This window comes from Coregonus clupeaformis, unplaced genomic scaffold, assembly GCF_020615455.1.
Source record: "Coregonus clupeaformis isolate EN_2021a unplaced genomic scaffold, ASM2061545v1 scaf2059, whole genome shotgun sequence".
NCBI classification, from domain to species: domain Eukaryota; kingdom Metazoa; phylum Chordata; class Actinopteri; order Salmoniformes; family Salmonidae; genus Coregonus; species Coregonus clupeaformis.
In genome coordinates, this window is record NW_025535513.1 from 1 (window position 1) to 25,125 (window position 25,125).

The 25,125-nt window shown below is 39.3% G+C and overlaps 2 protein-coding genes and 1 long non-coding RNA gene across 11 annotated transcripts in view; 1 reads left to right on the top strand and 2 right to left on the bottom strand.

Annotated features, from left to right (window-relative positions):
- Positions 1-3,861: 3,861 nt before the first annotated feature.
- On the bottom strand, positions 3,862-10,307 carry LOC121544763. Of its 6 annotated transcripts, none has more exons than XR_006659956.1 (5): positions 10,289-10,307; positions 7,822-7,872; positions 5,479-7,464; positions 5,304-5,369; positions 3,862-4,989 (listed from the first exon to the last, which is right to left on the bottom strand). XR_006659956.1 is itself a non-coding variant. In XM_041854892.2 (3 exons), the coding sequence occupies exons 1-3, from the start codon at positions 5,654-5,656 to the stop codon at positions 4,568-4,570; spliced, it is 678 nt and encodes a 225-aa protein (XP_041710826.1). In that variant the 5' UTR covers positions 5,657-5,878; the 3' UTR covers positions 3,862-4,567. The 6 variants fall into 6 exon arrangements, 1 of the variants encoding a protein (XP_041710826.1); XR_006659958.1 differs by lacking the exon at positions 10,289-10,307 and adding an exon at positions 9,406-9,437 and having other exon boundaries at positions 5,304-5,360; XR_006659957.1 differs by lacking the exon at positions 10,289-10,307 and adding an exon at positions 9,406-9,437 and having other exon boundaries at positions 5,304-5,363.
- A 3,548-nt stretch (positions 10,308-13,855) lies between these two features.
- Positions 13,856-19,891, bottom strand: LOC121577552. 4 transcript variants are annotated; one of them, XR_006659955.1, is made up of 4 exons: positions 19,247-19,891; positions 18,652-18,798; positions 17,236-17,682; positions 13,856-13,892 (listed from the first exon to the last, which is right to left on the bottom strand). It is a non-coding gene; the product is annotated as an uncharacterized LOC121577552 (long non-coding RNA). The 4 variants fall into 4 exon arrangements; XR_006659953.1 differs by having other exon boundaries at positions 17,236-17,428; positions 17,520-17,682; positions 18,652-19,891; XR_006659952.1 differs by having other exon boundaries at positions 18,652-19,891.
- An 84-nt stretch (positions 19,892-19,975) lies between these two features.
- il16 (interleukin 16) overlaps positions 19,976-25,125 on the top strand; it is a 50,277-nt gene continuing 45,127 nt past the window's right edge. Inside the window, exons 1-3 of the mRNA XM_045219104.1 lie at positions 19,976-20,241; positions 20,597-20,867; positions 24,702-24,844. Coding sequence (XP_045075039.1) covers positions 20,090-20,241; positions 20,597-20,867; positions 24,702-24,844 — 566 coding nt within the window. The 5' untranslated portion in view covers positions 19,976-20,089. The remainder of the gene's footprint in view (positions 20,242-20,596; positions 20,868-24,701; positions 24,845-25,125) is intronic.

Consider the following 25,125-nt stretch of genomic DNA (forward strand, 5'->3'; position numbering starts at 1 on the left):
ATCTGTACATGACAGTCAACAGTAAACAACACAATACAGAGAAAGGGTCTGTACATGACAGTCAACAGCAAACATAACAATACAGAGCAAAGCATGACAGTGGGGTTGATTTACTGTATGTAAAGTAAGTAAGTAAGCAGCCCATAGGGCAGGAGTATAGATATCCCAATATATTACTAGAGAGACTATGTCATAAACCCTCAACGTTCCAGAATGGTATGAAAAGCCATTGTGGTCAGGGAGAAATCCAAAGCAGTCTAATTGGAATGAATGGCAGTAGAGGCATAATCCAGATTTGACTTCTGCAGGAAGATACAAATAAAACATGTGCTATATCAGACATTGTGTAATAGAATGATTGTTAACCTAAAACATTCTCATATAATTATAAATACAGTTGATACAGGTGTTATAGACATGTTCTGTATAAATAGCCTCTAAAATATATGTCAACAGACCATAACTGTCTCAATGTTTGTTTTCTTGGAAAGCTGGTGTAATAAACGTTGCTATAATATCATACAGTGTCAGTACTTTGTTGCATTTACAACTTCTCTAAGTCCTAACAGCTAATGATTTCAGCCAGTGTATGGCTGTGGATTGACTGCGTCATTTGTATGGAATGTTGGCATATTGACAGTTAATTTGAACAATTATTGGAATCATTCCACTTAAACTGACTGGCTAGCTAGCTAATAAACATACTGTGCAGAAAATCTTCAAATTGTTTGTTTTCCACAGTATCATATCTCAGAACACAGTGTATGTAGCCTGCTGTATACTTAGCTAAGTGTTTCTGACTTGAGTGAAACAGCAACATCTATAATGCATATGCAGGGTCATCATATAAGTTTCTTATAGTGAGAGAGTAGCAGTTAGTCAGGAGACCTTCACTTATACTATTAGTGTGATGAACACACCAACTCCCAACTCTTACTACTACGACTGCTACTGGACTATACTTCTAATACTAATAATAGTCTATACTATTATTACTAGTGCTACAGTGGTACACTTATATACCATTTACTTGTATGCATCAGTAAATCAAATCAAATGTTATTAGTCACATTCTTCATAAACAACAGGTGTAGACTAACAGAGAGAAAGAAAATAGAGAAATAATAAAAAAGTAAAACACAGAATAATAAAAGTAATGGTAACACTTTACTTGACACCTAGCATCATAACACTTTATGACACGATCATAACTATGTCATAATATGTCATAACAGCTGACATAACTTGTCATAACCTGTCATAATATGGTCCTAACACTGTCATGACACATATATTTAGACCTGTTGTGACATGTATCTCGTTATTTTATGGCTGGTTATGACACCTACATAAGAGTGTCAAAACCCACAAGACCTACCACACAAGGCAAAACATTCCATTACACCATGGCCTACTTGTCAACAGTATTTGTTATATGAAATTTTCTGAAATTGACCATATTTAATTATCATTGTAATTGCGCATACATTGATGTCAGACATGCACCTACCCCAATGCTCTGTTGCTGATGACTGGGATGAGTGCAGGAGCAGATTTCAGGAGCAGGACAAGACACTCTGACTGATGACTGGCAGCCTATCTGGCTAAGCCTATCTGGCTTATATTTTTATGATGGTCATAACGCTTCTTGACATTGTCATAAAGTGTATTTTCTTAGTCCAAGTAAAGTGACACAGGATGATGATAATGGTTCATAACAGTGTCATGAAGTGTATTTTCAACAAGTTATTCAAAATACAATGAAAATGGAAATTTCTTGGCAGGGAAAAAACACATTTGAATAAATATAGGTTTTGACACTCTTATGTAGGTGTCATAACCAGCCACAAAAAGAACGCAATATATGTCACAACAGATGTAAATATATGGGTCATGACAGTGTTATGACATATTATGACATGGTTATGATCGTGTTATAACGTGTCATGACACTAGGTGTCAAGTAAAGTGTTACCAAAGTAATAATAGATGCACAGTGAGTAATGATGACTTGGATATATACACGGGGTACCAGTACCGAGTCGATGTGCAGGGGTATGAGGTAATTGAGGTAGATACGTACATATAACTATACTCTTAGAAAAAAAACGTGCTATCTAGAGCCTTAAATGGTTATTCGGCTGTCCCCATAGGAGGACACTTTGAAGAACCCTTTTTGGTTCCAGGTAGAACCCTTTTGGGTTCCATGTAGAACCCTTTCTACAGAGGGTTCTACATGAAACCTGTCGTATATGATGAATGGTGGTCATTATTGCCGTCAACAAAGAGTCCGTTTTATGCTGCATCGTGTTAGAGGCTTTTAATAAAATCACGAGGTTTACAGCATAAATGACAGGTGACATGACACCCGGAAAACGGCTCCCCAATTGCTATGGCCGTTCTGACGTCTTCCTCGCCTAACCCCCCTATTTATAACAATGAAGCTGACCTCTTCTGGCCAATCCCCAGTCTCCAAGACACTTCCGGTCTACTGGATGTGGCGTTACACCTAAAACCTTCCCTCTGGATACTAACATAAACACATTCCATTTCTTCATGAAAACATTAACAAAGGCATAATTTTCAGATACTATAAACCCAAAAGGGTTCTACCTGGAACCAAAAAGGGTTCTGCCTGGAACCAAAAAGGGCTCTCCTATGGGGACAGCCGAAGAACCCTTTTGTAACCCTTTTTTCTAAGAGTGTAGGAATAAAGTGAGTAGGCAACAGGATAGACAATAAACAGTAGCAGCTGGATCAGTTGAAATGTGTATGGGTTTGTTTACTTTATTATGTAGGGGTTTTCCTATTCTAAGTGTTGCGTTCCAAATGCCACCCTATTCCCTATTTAGTGCACTACTTTTCACCAGGGCTCATAAGGCCATTTGGGAGGCACTTTGTGAGCCCAGAACAATCTCAGTGCAGATCTCCGTTAGTGTAGTTACTGTAAGTTCATGGTCTCCATGACCTCAAATCCCGGGGGAAGGAGCTTTGGTGTGTGTGTGTCCGTGCACATGTGTGCACGTGTGTGCATGTGTGTGCACGTGTGTATATTAATGCGTGTCTTTGTTTGCACGTACATGTGTGTTTACAGTGTGTGCAGTCTAAATATCAGGAGTCTGATTAAGCCCTATTCAGGAGGCTCTAGCAGCAACATGCTGCTGTTTTCAGGGAAGAAAAGATCTCTTATCTCTGCTTCGACCATTGCCTCAGCAGATTCTCAGAACACTTATGACACACACAAGCATGCAAGCATGCATGCACGGACACACACACACACGCACGCTCACACACACACACACACACACACACACACATACGTGTTTATAGACAATATCAGGACTTATGACAACAATGTGACATATTGGGACATGCCTTTCCCAAGGTCCAAGAGACCTGGGAATCAGAATAGTTTGGTCCCATGCTTCTAGGAATACATCCATCTGTTGAGATTTTGTCTAGGGCTATATTTTGTTCAGACCTGATTTTAATAGTATATATGAGGACTTTTTCGGGTTCATGTGACATATAACGCCCATAGCAACAGCAGCCCATAGATACACACTGATTTTCAGGTTTATGTGACTTATGAAGAACCTGTAAATAGGGTCTGTATTTGAACATGGTTCCGGTTACATGTTGAAATGTCTGCATAAGAATCATAGGTGTACAATACTTAACTAAAGCTTTAAAAAAATTATTATAATAATCATGCTCACCAGATAGGTAACCTTCAACAGAAATGCCTATCCATGTTCACATAGCTCATAAATATAATATATTCTCAGTCTACTGTTTAAGTCGTATTATTGTTATTTATAACAATACATTTGCAGTCAATATTCATGTAAAAAAAGAGGGAACACTTTATGCCTTACTTTTATTGAGTGCCAGCGAAAATATGCAAATTAACAAATCAATTGAACATCCAGAATAGACCACCTACACTTTGCCTCCTTCCCTGCTATGCACAAGGCAGTAGAAATGGCATGTTTGAAATGAATGAGAAACTCTCTATTAAAGCATCCAGCTTCTATGAAACATGACAGTGTACATTCAGCTAACCTGTCTAAATAACGTAGGGATTTAAATCATAGTTACATAGTGCAAGTTACCATACACGAGGCCTGTTACAAGCACCCATTGAAATGGTAATAGTTTAACAGTAATTTAAACACCTTGCCACATTCAACAACTTGTGGTTAAGAACAAAGTGCTTCTGAAAACTTAGGAACAATAACAATCCCTTTAAGTACTGTTTATCTCTTTTCCCTGTCAATGAGAGCAGAGTATTAACCTATATCATCAACTGTTATCCCAAAAAAAATTGACCATAAGTGGCAAACATATGCTCATTAATAGCCCTCAATTATACATAAACATACAAACATGTGGGATCTACAGTCGAGCCTATGTGGCATGTTTGTACAAGAACCAACACTATAAATCATTTAAGGAAAATAAAATAATATGAACATGAAACCCACAGATATTAACACTATCTGAGGAGAAGCTGATTGAAATTGGAATTGAATGGTACCTGAGCTACAGTTGGCATGCTCTAGTTCTATCTATTCATCTTCCTTTTTAATGCTACATTTCTGTTGTGGATGTAGTATTTGATAGCAACCCAGTCTCTGTCTTTCAGAGCTACTGGCTCTGCTTGGAGGCAGGAGTCACAGTCCTTTTTACCTGGTATTCTGCAGCTTGTTATGAAATTAAGCAAATGCCGCTCAACAGCTTTCACTTCATCACCTGTCCACTTGCTTCTCACCTTCACAGCTTTCATAAATGGAAACAAAATACAACTGTATTTAAATACGTTATCCAAGGTGGTTGACTCAGGAGTGCCCTCCATGTTGTCCAGGGTGGTTGACTCAGAAGTGCCCTCCATGTTGTCCAGGGTGGTTGACTCAGAAGTGCCCTCCATGTTGTCCAGGGTGGTTGACTCTGGTGTTTGCCTCAGAAGTGTCTGGTCCCTAGAAGTCTCTGTTGTTGAGCATTTGCAAAGTAATAATGAATGTGATTATGTTCTATGAGCTTTATGACAATATGTTTGCTTGCTTGTATTATTCACTGTAAACAACCTCAATGTCAGGCAATATGCAATTCTACATTAGATATTAACTGATATTTGAGATATAAACATAAACTAATTGCAAATCCATGAATGTGGAATTACTTATCACCACCAATGTGATTGTTTAAAAACAGATAGAGGATCATTTCGATAATCCCCACAGAAATTTGCATTTATGTGACATAACTTAAAGATATTACCACATATATACAAGTCAGGATACCTTTGCATTGATGTAGGTCAGCAATGGTTTCTTCGCTGGAATCATCATCACTCATTTCTACTTCATCTGGTTGGGTAAAAAACATTTACGGGCAATAATTTAAATTAAGGACTAACAACACTTATAATAGTTATATTTGAAGTGGCTAAAAACTATATTTCAAACAAAATTTTACCTTCAGGATTGACCTCAATGTCATCCAGCCCTTTCCCCTGCAGGTAAGGCAGTCTTCCTTTTTCGATTGCTATCAACAGTTTGCTGACTTTTGCGAGCTGCAGGGTACTCTCTGGAAGCCGATAGAATTCTCTATGGACACGGATGTCATGTCCTAGAAAGGTGGCAAGTTGATCCATTTCATTTTCTTTGAGGTTTAGTAGTGTGGACAAAGTGGCGACTTGTTTCCGCAATCTTGTTGAGGTGAGTGCCTCTGGGTTCTTTGCACCACATTGTTTGCATACTTGCGAAAGCAGTCGGAGCCTCTGTAATGGGAAAGGACACCTGGCCGTGCAAACATGTACACATTTTCTTTGTGGACTTGACACTCTTTTCTGCTTATCATGAGGAGGTCCATAGCAGTGATCATGTCAGGGGTTAGAAGCACTGGAACCTTTCTTGACCTTTTATCTCGAATCTCAACTCTCTCAAAGTGCTCTGCAAGCTTCCTCTCGAAGTCAGTAAGGCCCCTCACAATGTCTGGATTCAGCTCCGTAAGATCCCTGGATGTGAAAGACTGAAGCTCCATTTTTGAAACTTCCCCTTCCCTCCTTCTGTTAAATAGTACTACCTGTGTCAAAGTCACTTTAGCAAGATTTCCAAAGCTTTTGCTGTTGGGTTCTTCCTCAAGGTCCTTCATACACTTAGCACGCTCAGTAGCAAGAAACGTGTGCAGCACCGACACATCCTCTGTAAAGGGTAAAACCTGTGGTTTATTCCATTTGGCCTGTTGAAGTGTACCCAATGCGGCAGCTGAAATGGACTCTGTCCACTTTTTCTGATGTAAAGTGGCAAATTGCTTTGCAGACTCTGCAACAGCAGGGCGATTTGCAATGATGGCATTGCATTGCATAATGTCTGCAACTTTGGCTAAACTGTGTCCCAATTTCAAAGCCAATGATGGGATTTTATATGAGTTGCTTTCGACATCATAACCAGCAACAGATCTTACTGCCTGTATCACATGGGGAAAGTTACAGGGCATAACAAGGACTTCGGTGCTCTTCAAAGGTGTTATAGCCCTTGCCGTTATCAATAGTCTTGCCATCTCTCTCATTTTTTGGCGTATGTAGTCATTCCTTCTCTCATATGGTTTCCTGGAATTCAACAGTGACTCGCCGATACAAAGGAATTCAGTTTCACTCCTTACAACCGAGGAAACGTCATCGTGGTTCATTTCACAAGCAATCTTCCAAACAGTTTCCTTAACTGAGTCAGGTCTTGGTAAGTGCAGTTGAATCCGTTTTCGCCCAACTTGAGGCTCTCCCTCAACAGACTTCTTCGGGCAGTTTCTCAAATGTCTCCATAGGGAATTTCTTGCATACAGTCCTTCGCAAAATTTGCAGTGACGGTAGTCATCAGATGGTTTTGCGTTACTAGGTCTTTTACAGGCAACCATCTCTCCAGTGCCACAGCTTGCCACTTCAGTATTATGTTCAAAGTTTCATCTCTTCTTAAGAGAGCGTAACAACTCTCTTCTTTTGTGGGATCCTTTATTAAAACTGAAAGCCATTGCAACATCATGCTTTTCACTGTGGATGGATTCGAGGTGTCTTGCCAATTTATAAATGGCCTTTTTACAATAAAGACAAAATTGCTTCTTGTTGTACTTGCTTCCTTTTGCTGTTATTGACAAACATGTGACATTTATGGAGCTTTTCTGGTGTGATGTGTTCTCTGATGAATTGGCACTACAGCTTATTACTGAAGTACAAGGATGGCTTGGAATAACTTAATGTTCTTGGCTTCTCTGAACTGGTGGTACTATCCCCACTGTGTGCTGTAACATTCCCTAATGGTGTGTTCTCTGACAATTTGTGGTGGAGATTCTTTTCTGTGGTTTTATATTCCTTACTACAAGAACTTGTAGTACTTATAATAGAAGCATCCGAGGAATTGCCACATGAGTCTGGAAGATAGTCTGCAGCATCCGAAGATTCATCAAGGTCTGAAGGAAAATGGAGAAAAAAAAAGCATCTAATTCTGTCAATAACTTTATACATGTATTAATACCTAGGGTATCATACTCCCTACAGTACCATCACATTGTGCATAACACCTACATACTCACAGAAAAATGTATTCTAGTAAACTGATTGAAAGACCTCTGTCTCTCAGCTATCTCTTTTTTAGCCTTCTCATAACGATCCTCACAACGATCATGACGGCGCCTCAGATTTTGCAGATGGCGGCTTTTTCTAAGCTGTACAAATTTCTACAATGTTTCCTCACATCAAAAATACCACAATGTGTTAACAAAGAACATGAACTATTTTATCTAATGACAAGAATGCAGCTTTCTTACCTGCTTTGCAGTAGGACACTGGAAGGGTACAATTCCACTGGACTTGCTTGCCTTGAATGAAATTATGAAGAATAAATATTTGTTTGTAATAACACAGTACCGTAACAGTAAATTAGGATATTATACATTATACTATATGTGAAAATAATTTGGGTTAAGAAATTGACAATACTGTTTTATAGATGACCTATAAATGAAAAAATGAATATGCGGATCTGGGGTTTTTAAGCAAGACTCTATAGAAATGGTTAAAACTGTACAATATCTGCTAACCAACAACTTGATGACTGAACACATCTGGAGTCAAGGTTCCTAACTTTGAGTTATTCTTTTGTTGTCAACGAAAGCTCACAACTTTAAAAGTAATGTAAATGGATCAACTGCCATATAAATTAAATCACGCAAATTGATAAGAAATATGTTAAATGGGAAAAACATTGCCCCAAAAATACAAAAACATAGGCATTAGAGAGAATAAAGATTAATTAAATGTTTTGAGGGGCGGTTAGTTCTGTCAAATGGTCGGGCTAATTTTGTTTACGCTATGATATCGAAACAAGTTATGGGAATGTTGATTTTGTGAACATTTTACACAAAAGGTTGGTTGTAATATAGTAAAAAGCCATTTAATTCATATTTTGGAATGAACTGAGACAACAATTTAATTTAAATAGAAAAGATCTACAATAAATGTGTAATAACCTGTTGGAAGGATGAAGTGGATCTCTGTCTCACTTCTGGGTCTGCTGAAGGTTGAACTGGGATCTTTTCACTTGGTGTCTGCAACGAAATACAACAATAACATGTCAGAAATATTGTGTTTTATAATATAGATAATATCTATTTAGTAAACTAATCATCATACTCAGTTCAGTCACAATATATTCCTAGCACCTGTCTATCATAATCGCCTTTGGGGTGAGACTCATTGCTGAGGTCAAAGGCTGCATTGACCACAGATGTTAGGAAAGATAATTCATATGTGGATCTGGGCTTTTTATGCAAGACTCTATAGAAATGGTTAAAACTGTACAATATCTGCTAACCAACAATATGAGGACCGTGTAACACACACACTCTACTCTGGTTGGGTCATACCATATCGGGACGTAATCTGAAACACATTTACGTCTTCAACAGCCTAATTACCAAATGAGGACTTGACGACTGAACACGTCTGGAGTCAAGGTTCCTGACTTTGAGTTATCATTTTGTTGTCAAAGAAAGCTCACAACCTTAAAAGTAATGTAAATGGATCAACTGCCATATAAATTAAATCAGGCAAATTGATAAGAAATATGTTAAATGGGCAAAAACATTGCCCCAAAAATACAAAAACATAGGAATTAGAGAGAATAAAGATTAATTTTATGTTTTGAGGGGCGGTTAGTTCTGTCAAATGGTCGGGCTAATTTTGTTTACGCTATGATATCGAAACAAGTTATGGGAATGTTGATATTTTGAACATTTTGCACAAAAGGTTGATTGTAATACAGTAAAAAAGTCATTTAATTAATATATTGGAATGTACTGAGACAACAATTTAATTTAAATAGAAAAGATCTACAATAAATGTGTAATAACCTGTTGGAAGGATGAAGTGGATCTCTGTCTCACTTCTGGGTCTGCTGAAGGTTGAGCTGGGATCTTGTCACTTGGTGTCTGCAACGAAATACAACAATAATATGTCAGAAATATTGTGTTTTATAATATAGATAATATCTATTTAGTAAACTAATGATCATACTCAGTTCAGTCACAATATATTCCTACCACGTGTCTATCATAATCGCCTTTGAGGTGAGACTCTTTGCTGAGGTCAAGGGCTGCATTGACCACAGATGTTAGGAAAGACAATTCATACGTGGATCTGGGCTTTTTTATGCAAGACTCTATAGAAATTGTTAAAACTGTACAATATCTGCTAACCAACAATATGAGGACCGTGTAACACACACACTCTACTCTGGTTGGGTCATACCATATCGGGACGTCATCTGAAACACATTTACGTCTTGAACAGCCTAATTACCAAATGAGGACTTGACGACTGAACACATCTGGAGTCAAGGTTCCTGACTTTGAGTTATCCTTTTGTTGTCAAAGAAAGCTCACAACCTTAAAAGTAATGTAAATGGATCAACTGCCATTTAAATTAAATCACGCAAATTGATAAGAAATATGTTAAATGGGCAAAAACATTGCCCCAAAAATACAAAAACTTAGGCATTAGAGAGAATAAAGATTAATTTTATGTTTCGAGGGGCGGTTAGTTCTGTCAAATGGTCGGGCTAATTTTGTTTATGCTATGATATCGAAACAAGTTATGGGAATGTTGATATTGTGAACATTTTACACTAAAGGTTGGTTGTAATACAGTAAAAAGGCATTTAATTAATATATTTGGATTGAACTGAGACAACACTTTAATTTAAATAGAAAAGATATACAATAAATGTGTAATAACCTGTTGGAAGGATGAAGTGGATCTCTGTCTCACTTCTGGGTCTGCTGAAGGTTGAGCTGGGATCTTGTCACTTGGTGTCTGCAACGAAATACAACAATAACATGTCAGAAATATTGTGTTTTATAATATAGATCATATCTATTTAGTAAACTAATGATCATACTCAGTTCAGTCACAATATATTCCTACCACCTGTCTATCATAAACGCCTTTGGGGTGAGACTCATTGCTGAGGTCAAGGGTTGCATTGACCACAGATGTTAGGAAAGATAATTAATATGTGGTTCTGGGCTTTTTAAGCAAGACTCTATAGAAATGGTTAAAACTGTACAATATCTGCTAACCAACAATATGAGGACCGTGTAACACACACACTCTACTCTGGTTGGGTCATACCATATCGGGACGTAATCTGAAACACATTTACGTCTTGAACAGCCTAATTACCAAATGAGGACTTGACGACTGAACACGTCTGGAGTCAAGGTTCCTGACTTTGAGTTATCCTTTTGTTGTCAAAGAAAGCTCACAACCTTAAAAGTAATGTAAATGGATCAACTGCCATATAAATTAAATCACGCAAATTGATAAGAAATATGTTAAATGGGCAAAAACATTGCCCCAAAAATACAAAAACATAGGCATTAGAGAGAATAAAGATTAATGTTATGTTTTGAGGGGCGGTTAGTTCTGTCAAATGGTCGGGCTAATTTTGTTTACGCAATGATATCGAAACAAGTAATGGGAATGTTGATTTTGTGAACATTTTACACAAAAGGTTGGTTGTATTACAGTAAAAAACCATTTAATTCATATTTTGGAATGAACTGAGACAACAATTTAATTTAAATAGAAAAGATCTACAATAAATGTGTAATAACCTGTTGGAAGGATGAAGTGGATCTCTGTCTCACTTCTGGGTCTGCTGAAGGTTGAGCTGGGATCTTGTCACTTGGTGTCTGCAACGAAATACAACAATAACATGTCAGAAATATTGTGTTTTATAATATAGATCATATCTATTTCATAAACTAATGATCATACTCAGTTCAGTCACAATATATTCCTACCACCTGTCTATCATAATCGCCTTTGAGGTGAGACTCATTGCTGAGGTCAAGGGCTGCATTGACCACAGATGTTAGGAAAGATAATTAATATATGGATCTGGGCTTTTTATGCAAGACTCTATAAAAATGGTTAAAACTGTACAATATCTGCTAACCAACAATATGAGGACCGTGTAACACACACACTCTACTCTGGTTGGGTCATACAATATCAGGACGTCATCTGAAACACATTTACGGTCTTGATCAGCCTAATTACCAAATTTGGACTTGACGACTGAACACATCTGGAGTCAAGGTTCCTGACTTTGAGTTATCCTTTTGTTGTCAAAGAAAGCTCACAACCTTAAAAGTAATGTAAATGGATCAACTGCCATATAAATTAAATCACGCAAATTGATAAGAAATATGTTAAATGGGCAAAAACATTGCCCCAAAAATACAAAAACATAGGCATTAGAGAGAATAAAGATTAATGTTATGTTTTGAGGGGCGGTTAGTTCTGTCAAATGGTCGGGCTAATTTTGTTTACGCAATGATATCGAAACAAGTAATGGGAATGTTGATTTTGTGAACATTTTACACAAAAGGTTGGTTGTATTACAGTAAAAAACCATTTAATTCATATTTTGGAATGAACTGAGACAACAATTTAATTTAAATAGAAAAGATCTACAATAAATGTGTAATAACCTGTTGGAAGGATGAAGTGGATCTCTGTCTCACTTCTGGGTCTGCTGAAGGTTGAGCTGGGATCTTGTCACTTGGTGTCTGCAACGAAATACAACAATAACATGTCAGAAATATTGTGTTTTATAATATAGATCATATCTATTTCATAAACTAATGATCATACTCAGTTCAGTCACAATATATTCCTACCACCTGTCTATCATAATCGCCTTTGAGGTGAGACTCATTGCTGAGGTCAAGGGCTGCATTGACCACAGATGTTAGGAAAGATAATTAATATATGGATCTGGGCTTTTTATGCAAGACTCTATAAAAATGGTTAAAACTGTACAATATCTGCTAACCAACAATATGAGGACCGTGTAACACACACACTCTACTCTGGTTGGGTCATACAATATCAGGACGTCATCTGAAACACATTTACGGTCTTGATCAGCCTAATTACCAAATTTGGACTTGACGACTGAACACATCTGGAGTCAAGGTTCCTGACTTTGAGTTATCCTTTTGTTGTCAAAGAAAGCTCACAACCTTAAAAGTAATGTAAATGGATCAACTGCCATATAAATTAAATCACGCAAATTGATAAGAAATATGTTAAATGGGCAAAAACATTGCCCCAAAAATACAAAAACTTAGGCATTAGAGAGAATAAAGATTAATTTTATGTTTCGAGGGGCGGTTAGTTCTGTCAAATGGTCAGGCTAATTTTGTTTACGCTATGATATCGAAACAAGTTATGGGAATGTTGATATTGTGAACATTTTACACAAAAGGTTGGTTGTAATACAGTAAAAAGGCATTTAATTAATATATTGGATTGAACTGAGACAACAATTTAATTTAAATAGAAAAGATATACAATAAATGTGTAATAACCTGTTGGAAGGATGAAGTGGATCTCTGTCTCACTTCTGGGTCTGCTGAAGGTTGAGCTGGGATCTTGTCACTTGGTGTCTGCAACGAAATTCAACAATAACATGTCAGAAATATTGTGTTTTATAATATAGATCATATCTATTTAGTAAACTAATGATCATACTCAGTTCAGTCACAATATATTCCTAGCACCTGTCTATCATAATCGCCTTTGGGGTGAGACTCATTGCTGAGGTCAAGGGCTGCATTGACCACAGATGTTAGGAAAGATAATTCATATGTGGATCTGGGCTTTTTATGCAAGACCCCATAGAAATGGTTAAAACTGTACAATATCTGCTAACCAACAATATGAGGACCGTGTAACACACACACTCTACTCTGGTTGGGTCTTACCATATCGGGACGTAATCTGTAACACATTTACGTCTTGAACAGCCTAATTACCAAATGAGGACTTGACGACTGAACACATCTGGAGTCAAGGTTCCTAACTTTGAGTTATCCTTTTGTTGTCAAAGAAAGCTCACAACCTTAAAAGTAATGTAAATGGATCAACTGCCATATAAATTAAATCAGGCAAATTGATAAGAAATATGTTAAATGGGCAAAAACATTGCCCCAAAAATACAAAAACATAGGCATTAGAGAGAATAAAGATTAATTAAATGTTTTGAGGGGCGGTTAGTTCTGTCAAATGGTCGGGCTAATTTTGTTTATGCTATGCTATCGAAACAAGTTATGGGAATGTTGATATTGTGAACATTTTACACAAAAGGTTGGTTGTAATACAGTAAAAAGGCATTTAATTAATATATTGGATTGAACTGAGACAACAATTTAATTTAAATAGAAAAGATCTACAATAAATGTGTAATAACCTGTTGGAAGGATGAAGTGGATCTCTGTCTCACTTCTGGGTCTGCTGAAGGTTGAGCTGGGATCTTGTCACTTGGTGTCTGCAACGAAATACAACAATAACATGTCAGAAATATTGTTTTTTATAATATAGATCATTTCTATTTAGTAAACTAATGATCATACTCAGTTCAGTCACATTATATTCCTACCACCTGTCTATCATAATCGCCTTTGGGGTGAGACTCATTGCTGAGGTCAAGGGCTGCATTGACCACAGATTTACATTTACATTTTAGTCATTTAGCTGACGCTCTTATCCAGAGCGACTTACACTTAGTTAGTGCATACATTATATTTTTCTTTTTCATACCCCCTGTGGGAGTCGAACCCACAACCCTGGCGTTGCAAACGCCATGCTCTATCAACTGAGCTACATCCCTGCCAGCCATTTCCTCCCCTACCCTGGACGACGCTGGGCCAATTGCGCGCCGCCCCATGGATCTCCCGGTCGCGGCCGGCTACGACAGAGCCTGGATTTGAACCAGGATCTCTAGTGGCACAGCTAGCACTGCGATGCAGTGCCTTAGACCACTGCGCCACTCGGGAGACTCAGATGTTAGGAAAGATAATTCATATGTGGATCTGGGCTTTTTATGCAAGACTCTATAGAAATGGTTAAAACTGTACAATATCTGCTAACCAACAATATGAGGACCGTGTAACACACACACTCTACTCTGGTTGGGTCATACCATATCGGGACGTCATCTGAAACACATTTACGTCTTGAACAGCCTAATTACCAAATGAGGACTTGACGACTGAACACATCTAGAGTCAAGGTTCCTGACTTTGAGTTATCCTTTTGTTGTCAAAGAAAGCTCACAACCTTAAAAGTAATGTAAATGGATCAACTGCCATATAAATTAAATCACGCAAATTGATAAGAAATATGTTAAATGGGCAAAAACATTGCCCAAAAAATGTATTAATTTTATGTTTTGAGGGGCGGTTGTAATACAGTAAAAAGCCATTTAATTCATATATAGGAATGAACTAAGACATCAATTTAATTTAAATAGAAAAGATGTACAATAAATGTGTAATAACCTGTTGGAAGGATGAAGTGTATCTCTTTCTCACTTCTGGGTCTGCTGAAGGTTGAGCTGGGATCTTTTCACTTGGTGTCTGCAACGAAACACAACAAGAAATATTCTGTATTATACTCTATTTAATCAGTGTATACAGTTGAAGTCGGAAGTTTACATACACTTAGGTTGGAGTCATTAAAACTCGTTTTTCAACCACTCCACAAATTTCTTGTTAACAAACTATAGTTTTGGCAAGTTGGTTAGGACATCTACTTTGTGCATGATACAAGTAATCTTTCCAACAATTGTTTACAGACAGATTTTTTCACTTATAATTCACTGTATCACAATTCCAGTGGGTCAGAAGTTTACATACACTAAGTTGACTGTGCCTTTAAACAGCTTGGAAAATTCCAGAATATGATGTCATGGCTTTAGAAGCTTCTGATAGGTTAATTGACATCATTTGAGTCAATTGGAGGTGTACCTGTCAGTAGCTGAGTGTAGATGCGGTGTGGAAATCAAGCGCAGGAAACAAGAGCGTTCGTGAACAGACTTTAGTCAACGAAAGCAGCACCAAACAGGCGAACAGCCAACCCAACCGGGAGGCAAAATACAAATTACGCACAAACAAACACAGTGCGTAAAACAACGATAGCGCACACAGTGCGGACTCTCGAAACACAACAAAACACGAGAGTAAATCCAGAGAGCAACAGCTTGACAACAAACAATCACACATAACACCTGACCCAACACACGATAACTAAATTGGAAACAAAATCAAACACTAACAAGGGACAGGTGTACAAACAGACAAAACCAAACAAACATGAAACATCGAACGGTGGCAGCTAGTACTCGGGACGACGACCGCCAAAGCCTGCCCGAACAAGGAGGAGGAGCAGCCTCAGCCGAAACCGTGACAGTACCTGTGGATCTATTTCAAGGCCCACCTTCAAACTCAGTGCCTCTTTGCTTGACATCATGGGAAAATCAAAAGAAAACAGCCAAGACCTCAGAAAAAAATGTGTAGACCTCCACAAGTCTGGTTCATCATTGGGAGCAATTTCCAAATGCCTGAAGGTACCACGTTCATCTGTACAAACAATAGTACGCAAGTATAAACACCATGGGACCACGAAGCCGTCATACCGCTCAGGAAGGAGATGCGTTCTGTCTCCTAGAGTTGAATGTACTTTGGTGCGAAAGGTGCAAATCAATCCCAGAACAACAGCAAATGACCTTGTGAAGATGCTGGAGGAAACAGGTACAAAAGTATCTATATCCATAGTAAAACAAGTCCTATCGATATAACCTGAAAGGCCGCTCAGCAAGGAAGAAGCCACTGCTTCAAAACCGCCATAAAAAAGCCAGACTGTGGTTTGCAACTGCACATGGGGACAAAGATCGTACTTTTTGGAGAAATGTCCTCTGGTCTGATGAAACAAAAATAGAACTGTTTGGCCTTAATGACCATCAATATGTTTGGAGGAAAAAGGGGGGATGCTTGCAAGCCGAAGAACACCATCCCAACCGTGAAGCACGGGGGTGGCAGCATCATGCTGTGGGGGGTGTTTTGCTGCAGGAGGGACTGGTGCGCTTAACAAAAAGATGGCATCATGAGGAAGGAAAATTATGTGGATATATTGAAGCAACATCTCAAGACATCAGTCAGGAAGTTAAAGCTTGGTCGCAAATGGGTCTTCCAAATGGACAATGACCCCAAGCATACTTCCAAAGTTGAGGCAAAATGGCTTAAGGACAACAAAGTCAAGGTTTTGGAGTGGCCATCAGAAAGCCCTGACCTCAATCCTATAGAAAATGTGTGGGCAGAACTGAAAAAAGCGTGTGCGAGCAAGGAGGCCTACAAACCTGACTCAGTTACACCAGCTCTGTCAGGAGGAATCGGCCAAAATTCACCCAACTTTTTGTGGGAAGCTTGTGGAAGGCTACCCGAAACGTTTGACCCAAGTTAAACAATTTAAAGGCAATGCTACCAAATACTAATTGAGTGTATGTAAACTTCTGACCCACTGGGAATGTGATGAAATAAATAATAGCTGAAATAAATAATTCTCTCTACTATTATTCTGACATTTCACATTCTTAAAATAAAGTGGTGATCCTAACTGACCTAAAAGAGGGAATTTTTACTTGGATTAAATGTCAGGAATTGTGAAAAACTGAATTTAAATGTATTTGGCTAAGGTGTATGTAAACTTCCGACTTCAACTGTATATATATAAAGCGGTGACAACATACATGCAAGAAGGGACATGTATTTATATATTTTATAGTTCTTTGACAGATCCTATACACTATAATATATCAAAGCAGATTTACTTACCAGAGCACGCCATGGCCACTGAGATTATCCATAATCATAGGTTATTTCACTCTCTGCTTGGATGTTTTCAATAGCAAACAAGCAAAGATTAGGTTTACATTGGACTATCATCTTTTTCATTTTGCAATTTGGGGACCTGTGGGCATCATTTACCAGCCTCCCCAGTGAACCATCTTTGCAGGATGCATCTATGCTAAAATTGAAGAGGGAAACAGATTTATGTTTTCTCCACAAAACATATAAACATATAGAGATTAACTGATGTCTTATAGGGTTTTACTTACCACCATGAGCCATTGTTCCATTCAAAATCAAACAAGAAAGCATTTTGCTTTTCCGTATACTTCCCCTGCCTCTTGTCCCGTTCATATTGTGATATAAACTCCCCACGGTACTCGAGGACAAAGGATCCCTTTTCAATTGGTGCTGAGGCAAATACACCACGTCCTGATGTAACAAAGTTAAGAACTTAGTATCAAGTAATACAGTTCAAATTAGGTTAATGAATTGCAGTTGATCAGACCCATTTAGCCTGCTTATCAATGTGTATGATTTAATATTTAGGGGAAAGATCCATTGCAGGGGTGCAAACTGGTAAGGACCCAAAAAGGTGACAACATTCAAAATTAATTTGGTCTGAAAACTATGAAATCACGAGGAGACGTATTTTATGTTGGATTTAATGACAGATCTACAGCTAAAAACTGAAACGCCGAAACAATGGCGTTAAAGCGGGGAAAAAAGAGATGTGATCCCCGGTCAGGTTCCAGCAGTTATCACCACTAGATCTCCAGTGACTTGCACCGCTGAGTCTGCCTTTGACTCCTCGCTTTAGACTGCTTTATTGCAGACTTTCTATTTAAGGACATCAGCGTACACAAAAAAATCCCAAATCACAACAGGCAGGGATTACGCACACACCCACTCACGTTGTGAACATGATACTCTGTCGGTAGGCCTACTCGGCGGTGCATTTTCGCTGTTCTGTTAACTTGAATGGTGCCGTATTAGTTCTGCGTGCTGATACGCATCATTCACATGTATTGTACATTTTTTTCACCCAAATGCTTCTACATTCCGTTTATCGATGGGGTTGTTATGATCAAATGTTAAAAACATTACCAGCTTTCACACATAGCGCGAACGGTCTGCCGACTGGCCAAGGAAATTACCACCAATATCACACATTCTAATAGAAGTTGGGAGGTGTAGTTCATAAATCTTGAATCTTTTTCCCCATCCCCCAACTGCTTGCAAAATAATCACAACATAACTTCTGAAATTGGATGTTAAAGCCGTATGTGTCTAATGCAGCGGTACACAGTGATTTTTTCACTTGTGTAAGACTTGAATGTGTTTCAAATGACATCCCAAAATGGTATGACCCAATAAGTGTAGCGTGTGTGTATAACATACCTTTATAGTCATTGATCCATTTGACTTTATACAAGGCTTGTCACTTCCAGAAATAATAAAATGAATAGCCTCAGCCTCAGGACTAAGTCTGGCTCTTCGTTTTGACATGCTCTTCAATTGCCCATGTGCTCCTCAACTAGAAAACATCTACATTGGAAGATGACAAAAAGTCAGCGAGACAAATACAGAAAAGACTAATACTTGATTTGAATCGAATAAGGATATATCAAATGGTATTAGTCTGCCTTTAGTCATATCGTGCTCATGTTCTTACTAATGCAGCATCTGGTTAGCTTATTAGGCTAACCGATCAGTGCAAACCTTATGCAACTGTAATCACAATAGCAATCTTTTCACAGTAAGCACAGTAAGCAATCTTAACACCTTCAAAGATAAATACTGTTATAAAAGTATAGTACTGTAAACTCTACAAATAACATTATCTGAACTGAACAACCAATATCATCACTTTGGCTTTAAATGGAAAAAAATGATAGTGCTAAGTAACATTTGTGGTCAAGAACACTTAAATGTAAGAACAGCTTAGATAAAAACTATCTCTTTAGTTGTAAATTAAGAAAAATAAATGTATTACCTTCATTTCTCTTGCACTTCTTCCAGTTCTGAATTTTCCATGTGGCAAAAGTCCTTTTCATTCCTTTCAGCTAATTTGCTAACATTAGCTTATCTGGCTAATTTATGCTAAATTACGTTTTTATTTGAGGGATTTAGGGGGATTTTATGATAATAAATAAATAATATGCCATTTAGCAGACACTTTTATCCAAAGCTTAGTTATAGTTGACTATGATGACATGTATTATGTGTATTCAAGTAAATCTATCTTGAATAGTTGGAAAGTGTGCTCAAACAAAATCAGGAAATGTCACGTAACTAAAGTGTGTCACGTGACTAAAGTGTGTCACGTGACTAAAGTGTGTTTAAAGTGTGTTAATGTTCCAAAACTGACCACTAGGTGGCGTATTCACAGGTGAGCAAAAAGCGTAAACACACACACACACTTCAAATCATGAGATTGTGACATTTAAAGACTTTTCAGATTTTTGGTTTAGGGGCATTCTATGGTCGTCTAGAACACTGTAGTGAGCTCGGAAAAATGAGGACTCCAAAAATGTCCTCATATTTCCGAGCGTCCTGACATTGAAGGTGAGTTGTCATAAAATTGTCTTCATATGTCACCAAAACGAGTACACACACACACACACACACACACACACACACACACGCACGCATGCAGACACACACATATACACGTACACATACACACACACACACACAGACAGACTTCCTAATTGAATTTTCGAATTGCCTTGCAGAGTGTCCCTCTCCATTAGCCTGTGTGCCGGCTGGGAGGAGTGTGTGTGAGAGTGTGTTAGCAGCACACACACAAGCAGCACACACACACACTCTAACGGCCATGCCCCAGAGATACTCCTACCAGAGGAGGAAAGCCAGCACGGCAGCAGCTCGGAGGATGGAGAGGCGAGGCAGGGACTCTGGGAAGAGCAACACCACCAACGCTAGCCACAGCCACCGCCACCGCTCCAAGAAGCTAGCCATGCTCTCCAGGTATGGAATCTGTTCGTAGCACACCGCTCTTCAGGCTGCTTGGTTTAGTCAAAGCCAATGTGCGGAGGCCTTGCTGGGAGCATAATGGATTTTTGGTTGGAATACGAGGTAGCAACGATATGCCTTTTCCTTTTCCCGTTAATTCTTCTTCTTCTTCTTCTTCTTCTTCTTCTTCTTCTTCTTCTTCTTCTTCTTCTTCTTCTTCTTCTTCTTCTTCTTTTCTTTTTCTTCTTCTTCTTCTTCTTCTTCTTCTTCTTCTTCTTCTTCTTCTTCTTCTTCTTCTTCTTCTTCTTCTTCTTCTTCTTCTTCTTCTTCTTCTTCTTCTTCTTCTTCTTCTTCTTCTTCTTCCTTCCAGGTCTCTGATCCTCTGTCACTCCAGGGCCAGTGATGACTGCCCCAGCCCCGAAGAGAGACAGCCAGGGGAGGGCTGGGAGGGAGACGGGGGCTTGGGGAGAGACGGGGAGGGGGACAGAGAGGGGGAAAGGTACCGGAAGAAGATACAGGAAGGACCCCAGGAGAGTGGAGGAACTATGCAGGCATCTACACAGCCACCCGTAGAGGCCACCAACACACTCAGGGCTACAGGAGAACACAAGAGGAATATGAGGAGGTCCTTCAGTATCAAGGTATGAATGGGGATCATTTGCTTATAACATTATGGAGTTGTGTTTGGACATTTCAATTATATATTACATCATAATGTGGTGCCAAGCCAACAGGGTTGCTGTTTGCAAAGTGCTATTAACAATGTATGCCTCCTGGTCCTGAATTATGACTGTTCTGCACAGTGCTATCTTTGCATTGGTTGTTTTTATCAATACATTTGAAAACCATTTTTTATGCACATAATCATTGTTAATGCACGTTATACACACTATTACTTAACTAAGAGAACTATGATAAGAAGTTTTAATGAATCTGGAAAAACTAAAAAGATGTGTGTTTATGTCAGTCCAGTCCCTCAGGCAGTGTATTGGTCAGACATGTAGATCCTTTCTCAGCTGACAGGCTGACAGCTAGGCATCAGGGTGGATTAGCATACCATGTTCAGGTACCATACATGTTGCATGTTAAGACTGTTACTGCTATTGCAAGAGTGAACAAGCTAAAGACTCCAGCCTTCAAAAGCATATGACTTACTTCTTGTTATGTGTGGTGGGTAGAGAGTCTTAGTTGCTCAAAAGGGGTCAGATCCTCACTTGAAACATGCATTGAAGACAATGGGAGATTTGTGGGGGGAATGAATAATGCATGTTGATCTCAAGTTAGGACTTGTCTCAATATGAAAAGCATTTAGGATAAAACATATACAATACAGTATTGTATCTGAAGATTGAGTCCAGTGTATGAAGAACTCCTGGTACTACCCATAATATAGTCTGGAATGTGTTCCTCTAGTCATCTCTGTCTGGACTGGGTTCCTCTAGTCATCTTTGTCTGGACTGGGTTCCTCTAGTCATCTCTGTCTGGACTGGGTTTCTTGTGCAAATGCATAACAGCAATCACATGGCCTGTGTGTCAGAGGGCTGAGTGCTGCTCTTGGGCCTGTTTCACTCACACACAAAGAAAGTGTTTGTTGGGAACCAGGGGAGGGAGAGAGGTATTAGACCACATTGGAGGGAAAGACATGTTAACTAGCTAACACAAGGCTATGAGGACATTTCACTGATGTCATAGAGCCTCGGGACAATGTGGCCATGTTCAAATACTTAATAAATGCACCCTTCCTTCCTTCATCCCTCCCCTATTTGAGGTTATGGCTGGTCTGTTAGTCTTGTTCCTAGCTACAGTGGGGAAAAAAAGTATTTAGTCAGCCACCAATTGTGCAAGTTCTCCCACTTAAAAAGATGAGAGAGGCCTGTAATTTTCATCATAGGTACACGTCAACTATGACAGACAAAATTAGAAAAAAAATTCCAGAAAATCACATTGTAGGATTTTTAATGAATTTATTGGCATATGATGGTGGAAAATAAGTATTTGGTCAATAACAAAAGTTTCTCAATACTTTGTTATATACCCTTTGTTGGCAATGACACAGGTCAAACGTTTTCTGTAAGTCTTCACAAGGTTTTCACACACTGTTGCTGGTATTTTGGCCCATTCCTCCATGCAGATCTCCTCTAGAGCAGTGATGTTTTGGGGCTGTCGCTGGGCAACACAGACTTTCAACTCCCCTCCAAAGATTTTCTATGGGGTTGAGATCTGGAGACTGGCTAGGCCACTCCAGGACCTTGAAATGCTTCTTACGAAGCCACTCCTTCGTTGCCCGGGCGGTGTGTTTGGGATCATTGTCATGCTGAAAGACCCAGCCACGTTTCATCTTCAATGCCCTTGCTGATGGAAGGAGGGTTTCACTCAAAATCTCACGATACATGGCCCCATTCATTCTTTCCTTTACACGGATCAGTCGTCCTGGTCCCTTTGCAGAAAAACAGCCCCAAAGCATGATGTTTCCAACCCCATGCTTCACAGTAGGTATGGTGTTCTTTGGCTGCAACTCAGCATTCTTTGTCCTCCAAACATGACGAGTTGAGTTTTTACCAAAAAGTTATATTTTGGTTTCATCTGACCATATGACATTCTCCCAATCCTCTTCTGGATCATCCAAATGCACTTCAGACGGGCCTGGACATGTACTGGCTTAAGCAGGGGGACACGTCTCGCACTGCAGGATTTGAGTCCCTGGCGGCGTAGTGTGTTACTGATGGTTGGCTTTGTTACTTTGGTCCCAGCTCTCAGCAGGTCATTCACTAGGTCCCCCCGTGTGGTTCTGGGATTTTTGCTCACCGTTCTTGTGATCATTTTGACCCCACGGGGGTGAGATCTTGCATGGAGCCCCAGATCGAGGGAGATTATCAGTGGTCTTGTATGTCTTCCATTTCCTAATAATTGCTCCCACAGTTGATTTCTTCAAACCAAGCTGCTTACCTGTTGCAGATTCAGTCTTCCCAGCCTGGTGCAGGTCTACAATTTTGTTTTTGGTGTCCTTTGACAGCTCTTTGGTCTTGGCCATTGTGAAGTTTGGAGTGTGACTGTTTGAGGTTGTGGACAGGTGTCTTTTATACTGATAACAAGTTCAAACAGGTGCCATTAATACAGGTAACGAGTGGAGGACAGAGGAGCCTCTTAAAGAAGAAGTTACAGGTCTGTGAGAGCCAGAAATCTTGCTTGTTTGTAGGTGACCAAATACTTATTTTCCACCATAATTTGCAAATAAATTCATTAAAAATCCTACAATGGGATTTTCTGGATTTTTTTTTCTCAATTTGTCTGTCATAGTTGACGTGTACCTATGATGAAAATTACAGGCCTCTCTCATCTTTTTAAGTGGGAGAACTTGCACAATTGGTGGCTGACTAAATACTTTTTTGCCCCACTGTATGCAGTTAGAGTTGTAGCTCTAGTCTAGGCAATGTGTTTCTTTGACCTCTCTGAAGATCCGTCCCCAACTTCCCTGGTTTTACTCTCTAAACAAACATATTTTATGCTATCATAGTCTATTGGAACCATCCATATGAACCACTAAAATCCAGTCAAATCAGATGTTATTTGGCACATGCGCCGAATACAACAGGTGGAGACCTTACCATGAAATGTATTAACCAACAATGCAGTTCAACAAATAGAGTTAAGAAAATATTTACTAAATAAACTCAAGTTAGAAAAAAGAAAAAAGTAACACAATAAAATAACTATAACGAGGCTATATACAGGGGTACCAGTACCGAGTCATTGTGCGGGGGTACAGGTTAGTCGAGGTAATTTGTACATGTAAGTAAGGGTAAAGTGAATCAATGTAAATAGTCTGGGTGGCCATTTGATTAATTATTCAGCAGTCTTATGGCTTGAGGGTAGAAGCTGTTAAGGAGCCTTTTGGACCTAGACTTGGCGCTCCGGTACCGCTTGCTGTGCGATAGCAGAGAGAACAGTCTATGACTTGGGTGACTGGAGTCTTTGACAATTTTTGGGCCTTCCTCTGACACCGCCTAGTATATAGGTCCTGGATGTCAGGAAGCTTGGCCCCAGTGATGTACTGCGCCGTACGCACTATGGTCGGATGCCGAGCAGTTGCCATACCAGGCGGTGATGCAATCGGTCAGGATGCTCTTAATGGTGCAGCTGTATAACTTTTTGAGGATCTTGTGACCCATGCCAAATCTTTTCAGTCTCCTGAGTGGGGAAAAGGCGTTGTCGTGCCCTCTTCATGACTGTTTTGATGTGTTTGGACCATGATAGTTTGTTGGTGATATGGACACCAATTGCAGCTTCATCAACTGAGTGCTAGCCTTTTCGCATGCTTGTGTCGCTCCTTGACTTATAACACCCTTGTCTAATGAAGAAAACAAAGTTGAGCATGTTGTAACCTCATCTCTCCTGGGACTGTATTGGCACAGGAGAGTATTGCCCCTGCATAGAGGTCCCCTTGTGCTAACGCTCTGCTTGCCCTATTGGTGCAGGAGAGCAGTATCTGGAGGATGTGTGTAACGACGGGGGCGGGCGAGGAGGGTCTGGGCCTGCAGACGGGCGATAGCAGCCACCAGACGGAGGACAAAGAGCCCAGTGTGGAGCGAGGGAGGAACGGAGGAGGGGAGGGACACAGGTAGCAAGCCATACAGATATAAGCAGACTGCTATAATGCTTTATTACTTCTTGTAAGCATGTCTGGGTCTTTATACTGTCTTCTTAAAGGGATACTTTGGGATTTTGTATGTCTCTGTGTCCAGTATGAAGGAAGTTGGGGGGACAGATAGCCTAGCTGTTAAGAGCGTTGGGACAATATCTGAAAGGTTGCTGGTTTGAATCCCCGAGCCGACTAGGTGAAAAATATGTCGATGTGTCCTTGAGCAAGGCACTTAACCCTAATTGCTCCTGTTAGTCGCT